General features: G+C 41.2%; 1 protein-coding gene across 3 annotated transcripts in view; it reads right to left on the bottom strand.

The window, feature by feature from the left end:
- Window positions 1–6: 6 nt before the first annotated feature.
- ncoa7b (nuclear receptor coactivator 7b) overlaps window positions 7–10,966 on the bottom strand; it is a 13,930-nt gene continuing 2,970 nt past the window's right edge. Inside the window, exons 2-17 of one of the 3 annotated variants that reach the window (XM_020589401.1) lie at window positions 8,782–8,939; window positions 7,043–7,113; window positions 6,799–6,906; window positions 6,610–6,708; window positions 5,495–5,620; window positions 5,018–5,202; window positions 4,380–4,534; window positions 3,271–3,864; window positions 2,575–2,746; window positions 2,211–2,358; window positions 1,930–2,055; window positions 1,669–1,821; window positions 796–891; window positions 605–678; window positions 289–438; window positions 7–94 (exon numbers count right to left, since the gene is read on the bottom strand). In XM_020589401.1, the coding sequence (XP_020445057.1) occupies window positions 303–438; window positions 605–678; window positions 796–891; window positions 1,669–1,821; window positions 1,930–2,055; window positions 2,211–2,358; window positions 2,575–2,746; window positions 3,271–3,864; window positions 4,380–4,534; window positions 5,018–5,202; window positions 5,495–5,620; window positions 6,610–6,708; window positions 6,799–6,906; window positions 7,043–7,113; window positions 8,782–8,939 (2,401 nt within the window). In that variant the 3' untranslated portion in view covers window positions 7–94; window positions 289–302. Of the gene's footprint in view, window positions 439–604; window positions 679–795; window positions 892–1,668; window positions 1,822–1,929; window positions 2,056–2,210; window positions 2,359–2,574; window positions 2,747–3,270; window positions 3,865–4,379; window positions 4,535–5,017; window positions 5,203–5,494; window positions 5,621–6,609; window positions 6,709–6,798; window positions 6,907–7,042; window positions 7,114–8,781; window positions 8,940–10,966 lie in introns of all 3 variants that reach the window. The other 2 variants (XM_020589395.1, XM_020589407.1) reach the window with 2 other exon arrangements.

Below are 10,966 nucleotides of genomic sequence, written 5' to 3'. Positions count from 1 at the left end.
AAAGCTTGAGCCATTGTTGCATGTCTAAGGCAGTTACCGATCTGAGAGCAAGAACACGAAGAAAGGGTGAACCAGCATCAACTGGCCACCTTACCTGCAGGTCAAAACCACAACAAAATCAGCTACAGAAGAATGCCATTTCTGTTCTGTTTTCAGTCAACTGTCTTTTCTCACACAGCATTTAGTGTCATCGTGGGGTAGCTAGGTCTGCCTCCATATGGTATGTAATATACTTGGGGCCGTTTGAAGGTTTGGGGTAGTGGAGCTGAGAGTGAATGCAGACTTAACTGGAACTGAAAGGCCTACTCGAAGGCCCAGACTTCCAGACTGTGTATGTTGAAGTCCTGCTGGGTCGAGAGCGGCTGGTTGTTGAAAGTGGCACATTTGGTGGTGGTGCCTCGGTACAGCTCAGCGTCCAGCCACAGACCTAGGTGACCACTGCAGAGGGGATGCAGAAGGGAAGATGGTAAGAAAAAGGTATATATTATTTCATGACAAACACTTTGCTGTCCAAGAGTCAGGATTACTTACATAACTTTGTCCTCAGCCTCAAACTACATTAAATGAGGTAAAGATGTCTAGTGGAGTTGCTAGATCCACTTACCCTCCTCCTCCCATCTGCAGACAATCAGTACTGCCTTTCACAAAGTAAGAATTGTCCCCCGTCCAGCGAAACACCTGAAAACAGACAAAACAACCTCTGACATTTCCATTTGAGCACTCAAGTTTATTTTACTATTAACAATTTATATAAATTACTGCAATTGGGACTATAAATCATGTAATTAAACAAACCTTGATTTCAGGACAGAAGCTATAGAGAAACGTCTCTCCAGTGCCATAGAAATGGTCGCTCACTCTGAATGAATGTGTAGAGAATGCCCCAAATATCTGTGAGAAGAGATCATTCATTTTACAATAACATGTCTATTCCCTTGGAAACAAATAAAAACCACTGCACTAGTAAATAAAATAAGCATAGGAGCTTTCAACTGATCCTGATAGCACCAACTTTTACTAGTTTTTTTTTTTTTTTTTTTGCTACCAACAAAATGTGCTGCCAAGGTCAGACTTTTTTTTTTTAAACATACACTGAATAATCTATTAAACAATCCAGGTGTAACTTAATTGACCATAAAGGGGCATGCATTACGCTGAACTAAAATAAAAATCCAGCCCGTCTGCAACAGATTACTGTATACTGATTGATCACACTGTGCTGTTTTTGATATCGAAAAAGGATTAAAATGACATTTTACAGTTGTCCAGGTGACAGCTATTAAGTAACGTGCTGCATTTAAACAGTCATTAAACACAGGAAGGTTCACCAATATCATTTTTGTTTTTTTACTTAGCAGAAACGGTAAAAATGCACATTTTATTTGTGTTCTACAAAAATTGATTCTTGTTTCAAAACAGGAAGTAAATGTCATTCTTGCAAAGTGTTTGTACACTCCTTTAATTTTTAATAGTGGAAACACATCACAAAATTACTTTGAATGTTTTGAATGTTAAAAGTAGCAAAGTCAGCATCTATGTATGAAGTCCATAAAAGCCATATGCTGGTGATCCACATACATTACCTTTGACTGCTATTCCCCTCCTCCATTATCAAGTGGCAAGGCCCCAGTCATTCACATACTGTATATCTGTGTGTCCAGTACCTACCTGATTATCCATATCTTTGATGACCAGTAGAACAGGACTCTCCACGTCTGCCAGGTTCCTGTACAGAGTCTTGATACTGGTACCGTGTTTCACAGTGCTGTAGGCCAGTCTCCATGGATAGCCCTGCGCACGGGCTGGCAGGCGACAGGCAAGCTGAAGGCAAAAAACAAACAAACAAACAAAAAAAAACACACAGGTCATCAGACTATAAAACAACAGACCAACCTGAATGTGAAAAGTGAAATAATCTGGAACAATTGCCTTCTCAATGTGTGTGTCCTCTAGCACATCACTGGTTTCACTGAGTGTGGGCAGTGCATCCATAGACAGGTCTCCGTCATAGCTGCCAAAACTCTGCCGACGTCTAGCCTCACTAATGGTGATGATCTAGGAGCAAAGGTTCATAAGCAAGTCATAAAAAAAACACTACAAAACATGGCATTATCATGAATAAAGCTCATTTACTATATGAAGACTGAAGACTAGCAGCTGTTCTCAAACCAACAGCACATCAACAAACTGGCCATTTCCACTCAGCTCACCTCCCAGCTGCAAGATGCAGGATCACTGAAGAAGTTATCAATCATGTCCAGTTCATCCTTCTCCACCACAACAAAGCCCTGCTCTCGAGCTTCCTTCCCATACACATCAGGAGAACATTGGACAAAAAATGCATACAGATGATCCACCCTGCAACACACACACACACACAGAGTATATTAGAGGGGTTAAAACCCAAGCACCAGGTTCTTCAGTGATTAATACTAATGTTAAGCTTATGGTTGGTTATTTCCACAGGTAACTGGACTAAAGAAAGTTATGCATGCAAGTTTTTATTTGTTAGATTTCGGAAAGAGGAATCTTTGAATCTGCCTAAATTCATTTATGAGCTCGTGATCATCTCACCTTTCTTGGGGCACAGCGAACCAGTACTCTGGCTGCTTTCCACAGCCTCCAAACAAATGCACTGGACTAGAGGTCATCCCAGTGGCAAAGGATTTCCTCATTGGTTTTCCCACTTTGAAGCACAGGAACATGGGAGGTTTTTTACTCTTCTCTTCTGATGAGAGAAGCATGTCTACACAGAAGACGGAATCAAAAAATAGAGAAAATCTAATGTTAGACTCCTTGATTTCATTACATCCTCTAGTGTGCCCTTAAATTCCAAATTTCATTTCTACCGATGACATGCTTTGCTGCCTGCCACTAACTTTTTTGACATTACCAGCAGGGGTCACCAAAGTCTGACATTTTCTAATTGTACACATAAAGGCTTTAGAACCAACAGTGCCTGGGAGGGGTTTTCCCCTTTAATATAAAAATGTGACAAGTGTGATATAAATGTTAGGACATGAAAAGATATTGTAAAAAAGATGAAGCATGAGAAAGAAAAGAAAGCAAGATATGAGGAGAAAACATGCTGTGGAGTGGAATGCAGTCTTAAGATCTGGGGATGTTTCTGGCCACTGCAGCAAAATAACAGATATGGCATTTAATGTTTTGAACTACAGAAAGAAACATTCCTGTCATTCAACATATAAAATGTCAAAAAATAGCTGTGACAGTCTACTCATGGTTTAATAACTAGTTTATAATTCCTACCTTCTATTGGAGCCTGTATCCTCTCTAACAGCCATGACTTCACTTCTGCTTCGTAGTTTTTCTTCCGTATCTCCTCCTCACTGAGTTCATGCTCCTCTTTTGGTCTCTCTGGGCTTTGTCTAATTGCACTAGAGGTCCCACGAATGGCTGAAGCCTCCTTCACATTCAACTTCCTGTTTTGGTCCACAGGCGCACTGATTATGTCATCATCGACACAATTTAGCAGCTCTTCAATCTCTTTACGTTTGATATCTTTGGTTTCAGGTACCACTTTATCATGCAAGTCACCCTGTTTTGTAGTCTCTGAGGAGGATGGTACTGACTCTCCATCCTCATTTGAGCTGTTCTGAGCTAGACCTTCATCTTTTTCATTATCCAGTTTCCCTTTAGTTAGACAAAGCTGTGACTTGTCAAGAGACCCTCCCAGGCCTGGGTAGCTTAGTCCTAGGAGTTCCTGTTGGTCCCTGCTGACATCGCTGGGTGTGCTGGGGGGTGTTCCCTTCAACTTCTCAGTGCTCCCGTTGATGGTCAGCTCCAACTCTGTGAATCCTTCATCTGATGGAGACTTCTCTGTCGGCTCGCCCTGTGTACTCGCTTGTTTCAAGAAGATAAAACTTCCTTTAAGCTCATCACTTCTTTCTCTAAAGGTTATTTTCATTACTGCTAATTATTCTGCAGACTGTTTTTTCCAATAAAGTAATTACTTGGTCTATAAAATATCAAAAAGTAATGAAACATGCACATATCAGTTTACTAATATGACTAAGAAAACCTGCCAATATTCACATTAAAGAAGTCAAAACCATTGATTTTTGGTGCTTATCAAAATTGCTACCATTTAATCATCTGTTTATTGACTAATCAGTTAATCACCATATAAAAACATCATTTCTAATCTTGATGAAGAGATAGAAACTAAATGTAAAATGTTTGGTTGCAGGGTTGGATCTCAAAATTCACAAGCCACTTTAACTGAATTAACTACACATAAAACCACTGTTCTCAGCTGCAGCTGGATAGTAAATCAAATTAAAGTTATAAGACATGACCCAGAACAACCACATTTTGGAGAGGAAGATCACAAACATCAGGTTTGGATGACACGTTACCAGTTTCAGAGAGGGTGGATTCAATGTCGTCCAAAACAATAGGCCGCTTTGGATCCAGAGCTTCGTAGCGGCTGAAGGGGTTCAGGTCCCGCTCTGATGGCAGCTGCTCCCACTCGCCAGGCCTGTACACAGGACACAGATCCTGTGGTAGGTCTCTGTGGGGTCACGGGGCACCACACATACCACACCGCAAACGAGGATGAAAATGAAAAGGGGGAACAAAAACAAAAAAGGTCCAACAGAAATTAAAAATGACCAGAATGATACAAAACGTAAAACAACAAAATAACATGTGATGTACAACTGGAAATGAATCAAAAATAGATTAATGAAATAAATAATAATAACATGGAAAAATTCAAAACCATAAAGACGGGATCCTAGAAGGGGCTTTTAAGTGTAGGCAAGACAAAGTAGAAGCAAAGGTGCTTCACAACAAGACAAAGGGATGTGGTAAAGAGGCAAATGTGGAGAGGTCAATATGTCAAAAGGACTCAGTTTAAACACTCAACCGTTGATGAGAACAAGCAATATAGAAACTGGAAGGGGGAACAAGAAAGGAGAAATATGAGTCGAGGACCGGAGGGACGGTTACAGGGAAGGGAAACGAGGAAAAGGAGGCGGTTGGGAGTTCTTACGACGGCAGGGCGTCTTTGAGCTTCATACGTGACATGTCATCATACAGCGCCACAGACACAACCTCCTCCATGGGGCAGATGAGGCCATACTCCTCACAGCCATGCTCGATCACCAGGGGGTCAGATTTGTGGGGGTCAAACATGATGTTGTTCGGGGTCACAATCAACACGCCTCCCACCACTCCCTACAACATAATACATGGAGAGATAGCAGCTGTGATAGGGGTGTTACAGTGGTGCAAGAGTGGTACCTACTGGATATGTATGTAAAATGCCCAAAATAAGAAATTACCAGAGTGTAACACAAGCAAATACTATTATATGAGAAGCTGTATCTGCCAGGTTTGACATTTCTACTTGTAAATGATAACAAATCCATTACCCAAATTCTCACTGATCAATTTTGTCAATCTATAAGAAAAGTGTTTTAGCACTGATTTGAATTACGGCCTGACCTGACATTATCAGGCTTCTTACCATGCCATCAGTGAAATATTTGCAGCTCATCTTAATGAATTTAACCGTTGCCGGGCTCTCGTCCTCTGAGTTTGGTGAGCGCTCACGCCGGATGGACTTTGCCGACCTGCAGTCTGAAATGCCATCCTGAAGGAAGTTAGACGGACAAATTCAGAGACCTGAATGTTAGTACTTGTCTTTACTATAGCTTGTTCTGAAGAGTATAATTATGATATGGACCCAGAGAGACATTTGTTACCAACTTGTCCTAAAATTACTTTTTCTCTTTACTGCCAAATGCTGGTAGATAAAATTACCTTCCTTTGCAAACTGGCAAAAAATCCATTGTTGATGCACTAAACACTAAACCTGCTAATACCATGCATTCCATTTGTAATTCAACATGGAGGATAGTTATAAGAAGTATGTGCCATCAACGTTTTAAACATAAAGACAGGTGACAATTTCTAAGAAAAGCCTGAATAAATAATGTCCCCATCCACAGGGCACGAGGGATCATTGAACAACTTGATGAGCATGAAAATGATGTGAATCTTATGTTATGTCCTTTGCAGTAGAGATGGGTGATGTCTACTGAACTGTCACCAGACAATAGGGGGTTTGGCAGCTCTAAGTACCTCTTTGCCCATCTGGCAGGTACTTTTACACTAAATGTAAAAGATGACAGACAACAGATCTTCATGACCTTTTGCATATATGCATATCGCAGAATATGCCACATTCCCATCATACGTTGATGTGAAACCAGTGAAAATGTCTCACAACAGAGACACACTCAGTTCACTCTGATTATTCAGTGGTGTTACAGAGTGATGCCCATCTCTACTTCACAGTCATCACATCTCAACCCAGTTGAACACCTATGGGAGATTTTGGAGCAACGCGTTTGGAAGACTGGTGTTCATTCCTCCAGTAGAGTTCAGAGACTCGTAGAATCAATACCAAGGCGTACTGAAGCTGTTCTGATGGCACATGGTGGGCCAGCACCTTACTAAGACATTTTATGTTGGCTTTTCCTGTAATTTGTCACCTACATGTATTTTTCCTAAATGGCTACTATAAACTACTGTACATAATGTGCCATGTAGCAATATGACAAACCTATTTGTACTTACTGATGCTTTGTCAGACAAGTCATTTGTGAAGATGGGATCAGAGGAAGTTGGAGACTTTAAGTCTTTGTCTGTCTGGCTCACATCAGGGACAAACAGCTTCTGTAGTGTGATGAACAGCCAGAGGTCAGCCAACCTGAGGAATAATGTGGAGACCACAGCGGCACAGTGTGGTACTGTCAGTGTTCTTACCTGACCAGGGTAGACGCTGCGAGAGAAGAGCTTGTTCAGCTGGACCAGCTTGTTTGGGGTGATATTGAAATTAAGTGCGATGCTGTTGAGGGAATCATTAGGTCCTACCTGTAACACGAGATCAACTCCTCTGTTAAATGTGTCGCTAAAGATGTTCTGTATGCACAAAGGTCAAAATATTCTACAATCCTTCTCTCAGTTAGTCAGAAGCATGTTATCTGAAGGTGTTATCAGCGTTACTCACAATAAATTCCACAGTCCCTGGTGGCCTCCTCTTGTCCCTCTTTGTCTGACTGTTACTTTTACAGATATCATCTGAGAGAGAAACAGAAAAATATCTTGCAGAGTGAGGACAATGGCAAAGTGACACCATGTTTCCACTGTATGCTTTTTCTGCTGCAGAATTTTCACATGGTCCATTAATAAAAACAGGTCCAGCATCTAGTGGATGTGCAGACAACAGCACTACACACCTGAAAAAACTGACAATAATCTCACAGGCAAAAATACAATTAAAGCTACTTTTCATCTCTTTTAAGAGTATAGGAGATGAATAAATGGCTCATATTTTCTGGTTTGCTAATAATCCACTGATTCCAAGTTTCACCATCTGGTGAGGCCAGTACGAAAATACTCCAACAGAGAGGACCTTCTAAATATTCATGGTTAACTATCTTGTACTTCAGTACTAGTGCTTGTTATTCCGTAGCTTTACAACTCTGTCCCACACGCACACACACACACTATCTGATCCTAGTAGCAGGAAAAGCCCACAGTCAGCATTTTCTTCTGGCCATGAACACAGAAGCTCTTAGCACACCACTCCCTGCGGCCATACTGCACTACTGCCTCCCTCCATGGAAACACAGGGCATGACTAAGCATTAGACAACCGGACACCAACTGCGTCTGCTCTTTACTGTACTGAGCATCACACACACACACAACTGCAGTCACTTCTGTGAATACTGGAAATTACTCTCTCATTTTGTACTTTGCTACAGCTGGTACACCGTAGCATCGCACGATGTGGTCTTTTAGCTGAAAGCATATACAACCCAGAGTTAGGTGTGGTTTATGTGGCTAATGCACTGCAGAGCATTGGTAGGATGAGCTTCAGGCAACAATGGTCTGTGCTTAGAAAAACAGAATTTACACAGCTGCCTGATCTACTGCGTGTAGGACACGAGTCCATTATCACGGTCAACGTGACACAATTGTGATTATTTCTGCTACAAACAACACACACTATTCTGACTATTAGCAAACAGTGACAGACATTAGTTGATCACAAAATCTCTCAGTCATTATGAATGTACACACAGGTTCAGCCTAATCTCAAATTATTATTATTGGTATATTACAACCAGTTTCTCCTCTGAAAAAAAGCCTCAAAACAGAAATGTTTTCCCTTTTGAAGCTACAGTATGTATGCTATACATATCGTAATGTGGAGAGCTGCTGTAAAAAACTTCTTTGAGAACTCATCGAGCAGCAGCACAGACATATTACCTGAAGGGGTCAATACATAGACATGCTTCTGATCTTACTGTTCCTCTTGCACTGACGCCTCAAGCTAGTATTAACTGCTGGAAGACGTCTCTCTGACTCTCAGGCTAGCAAGCTCCCAGTGCCTGCATTCGCTGAGACAGTGAACACATCGAAGATGTAGGTGAAGACCTGGTTTGCTCTCGAGTCTCATGACAACTCTGTCTTGATTCTCACAACTTTCACACTGTAGCTTTTCGGCTGCTTCTTATTGGCCAGAGGACACACACTCCAAATAACAGAGCAGCAACACCACGACTGTAAACAGACATACTGCCTGCTGCCTGAAAATGAGAGCTTACAGAGGACAACAAAAACCCATTTTGCCAAGACAACAAAAGCCTGACTATGACTAAAATATGTCTGACTGAAGCATAATTGCAACACCGCATTAAAGTGATTTATGTGAGAGATGCACTGGGAGTTTCTGATTTACCTGAACCTGCAGGTGGCTTTGCTGTTACTCTCTGTAGGTCTCTTAGGTTGTTGGGGTCGCTGTCATTTTGGATGTCTGGACAGGAGATAATTACCTGGTTATGCTCATTCACATTCCTCTCCGATTGGCTCTGCTTGAGCTGTCTCCGCCTCTTCAGCCTGATGGGATGCCAGAGGAGATGGATTTGTTTACATCCACTAAGTCTATGAAGAAGGTACGTCATGGTCATTTGTTCTCTTCTGTTTTAACTTAGTCCCCATGACGAGTCTTTCAAGGTTGGGATCAACATACAATACGTATACAATTTTGTGCACACACACACAGTTAAACCATGTTAATGCTGCTGTTGATGTTTTCTTAATGGAATTTTTTTGCAGTGTTGTAGTTAAGGTGGACACTGAGCACTTAGCTCATCTTTAACTATTCTGATTAGTCTATTTTGATCTGTTGTGTATTGGCTAGTACAATGAATCAAAAATGTGGCTTCACACTGGAAGAAAGGATAATGATAAATAATTTATTAGTGTTACCATTTCACATGCACTTTTAAATCCATTATGATCTGTCATCAGCAGGCAGCAGCACATGCTTGTTTACCGTCTAATCTCATTGATATTGCAGACGACTTCAGCTGTAAATTCAGACCATGATACTATTTTACTCAAAGTTATCATACTGAGCTTTTAAGTTATTCCTCTCTCTACTTTGTGGCATCAGCTGTACTTTCCTGACAGACTGTGCTTTCCTTTTGTTTAATCATTTATGGGTTAGGGAATGATGTAATGCTGCCTCCTGACCCTGCTGGGGTTCACTAAAGGGGAACACTGCAGTGCGGTGCAGTGAAACCTTGGTTAGCTGTGCAAGAATAAGCACAAGGATAATGTACGCTGCATAATGACACACTGAAACGTTAAGTGTGGATCTTAGTATGTTAAAAACACAATAAGACCAAACTGATTTATCAAATGCTTTGAGTGATACATGCGATGCTGTTCTACATAGCCCTAGGCAAAGAAAGAAAAACTAAGAGAGAAGTGTCTTAAGTGTTCAAGTGCCCTAATGGAAAGGCAAGGATGGGTCGATAAGGCTGCAGACAGATAGAGCTCAGGCTTCTCCCATAGCCTCAGGGCACTCCCCCACTGTTACCGATGCAGCACACATCTGGTAGTGAACTCAAGAATCTGTAGACACACCATCTGTTTCACTCTGGGGCATTTCGCAGAGCTTTGCAACCAATCTCTCTACTTCACCTTAATATTTTACTTTTCTTCTTCCTGTTCTTCTTTGACTTCATGCTATGCCTAGCAGACAATATGTTTTCTTTCCACATATTTCTGTATTGTAGCACTCACTTCACTCCTACTTTCTTGTGGTACAAAAGCATCCCCAAAGCCAGATGCTACCACTACCAAGTCTCATGGTGGGAACTGTGCATTTCCACTTATGAGCAGTGTTACATTTGCACCAAAAACATTTGGGTAAAAGGCACACATCTGGGTTCATCAGACCATACAACCTTTTCCCATTTTGCTTTTAATGTCCCACATATCCTTTGGCAAACACTAGCAACAAAGATGTGACTTGTGAAATCACCAAGGCAACAGTTACCTCATGTGAAGGGTCCGTCTATCTCAGCTACGACGCTTTAAACTCCCAAATCTGTAACCCTGTTACAGATTTGTTAGGAATATGTATTTGTCTGCAGAGTACAGGATTTCCAGGAAACTGACTAATCATCAGTTGGACTTTAATGTAAATTTTATGCAAAATGTGACCTATAATTTCAATTGTTTTACTTTTACTTTATTTGACATTAGAGGGTCCTTTGATAAAATGATTGGCGCCAAAAAACTAATTACATGTACTGGGTTTCAGTGTTGTAAAACAATAAAACATCAAACAGCCCGTGGCGAGTTCATACGTTTTACTGGCACCATATGCGTGTGCCTCACAATGACCTTTGATTTATTTGTCAGGAAGCAAAGCAGCATATGGTTCCAGTAGCATCCTGCTACTCCAACACGTAACCAGTGACGTGCGGTCAGGGGAGGCAGGTGAGGCAGAGCCTCCCCTGTCAATCTTGAAAAGAAAAGAAAAAGTTAATCATAAAATATAATAAATGTTAATATTTGTCGGCTGGTGTGTGTTGTAGGCCCTTTTGCCGTTCGAATCCGATGTTGAAGGA

This window comes from Monopterus albus, unplaced genomic scaffold, assembly GCF_001952655.1.
Source record: "Monopterus albus unplaced genomic scaffold, M_albus_1.0 scaffold9.1, whole genome shotgun sequence".
Classification (NCBI taxonomy): domain Eukaryota; kingdom Metazoa; phylum Chordata; class Actinopteri; order Synbranchiformes; family Synbranchidae; genus Monopterus; species Monopterus albus.
This window is presented reverse-complemented; position numbering and strand designations above follow the sequence as displayed.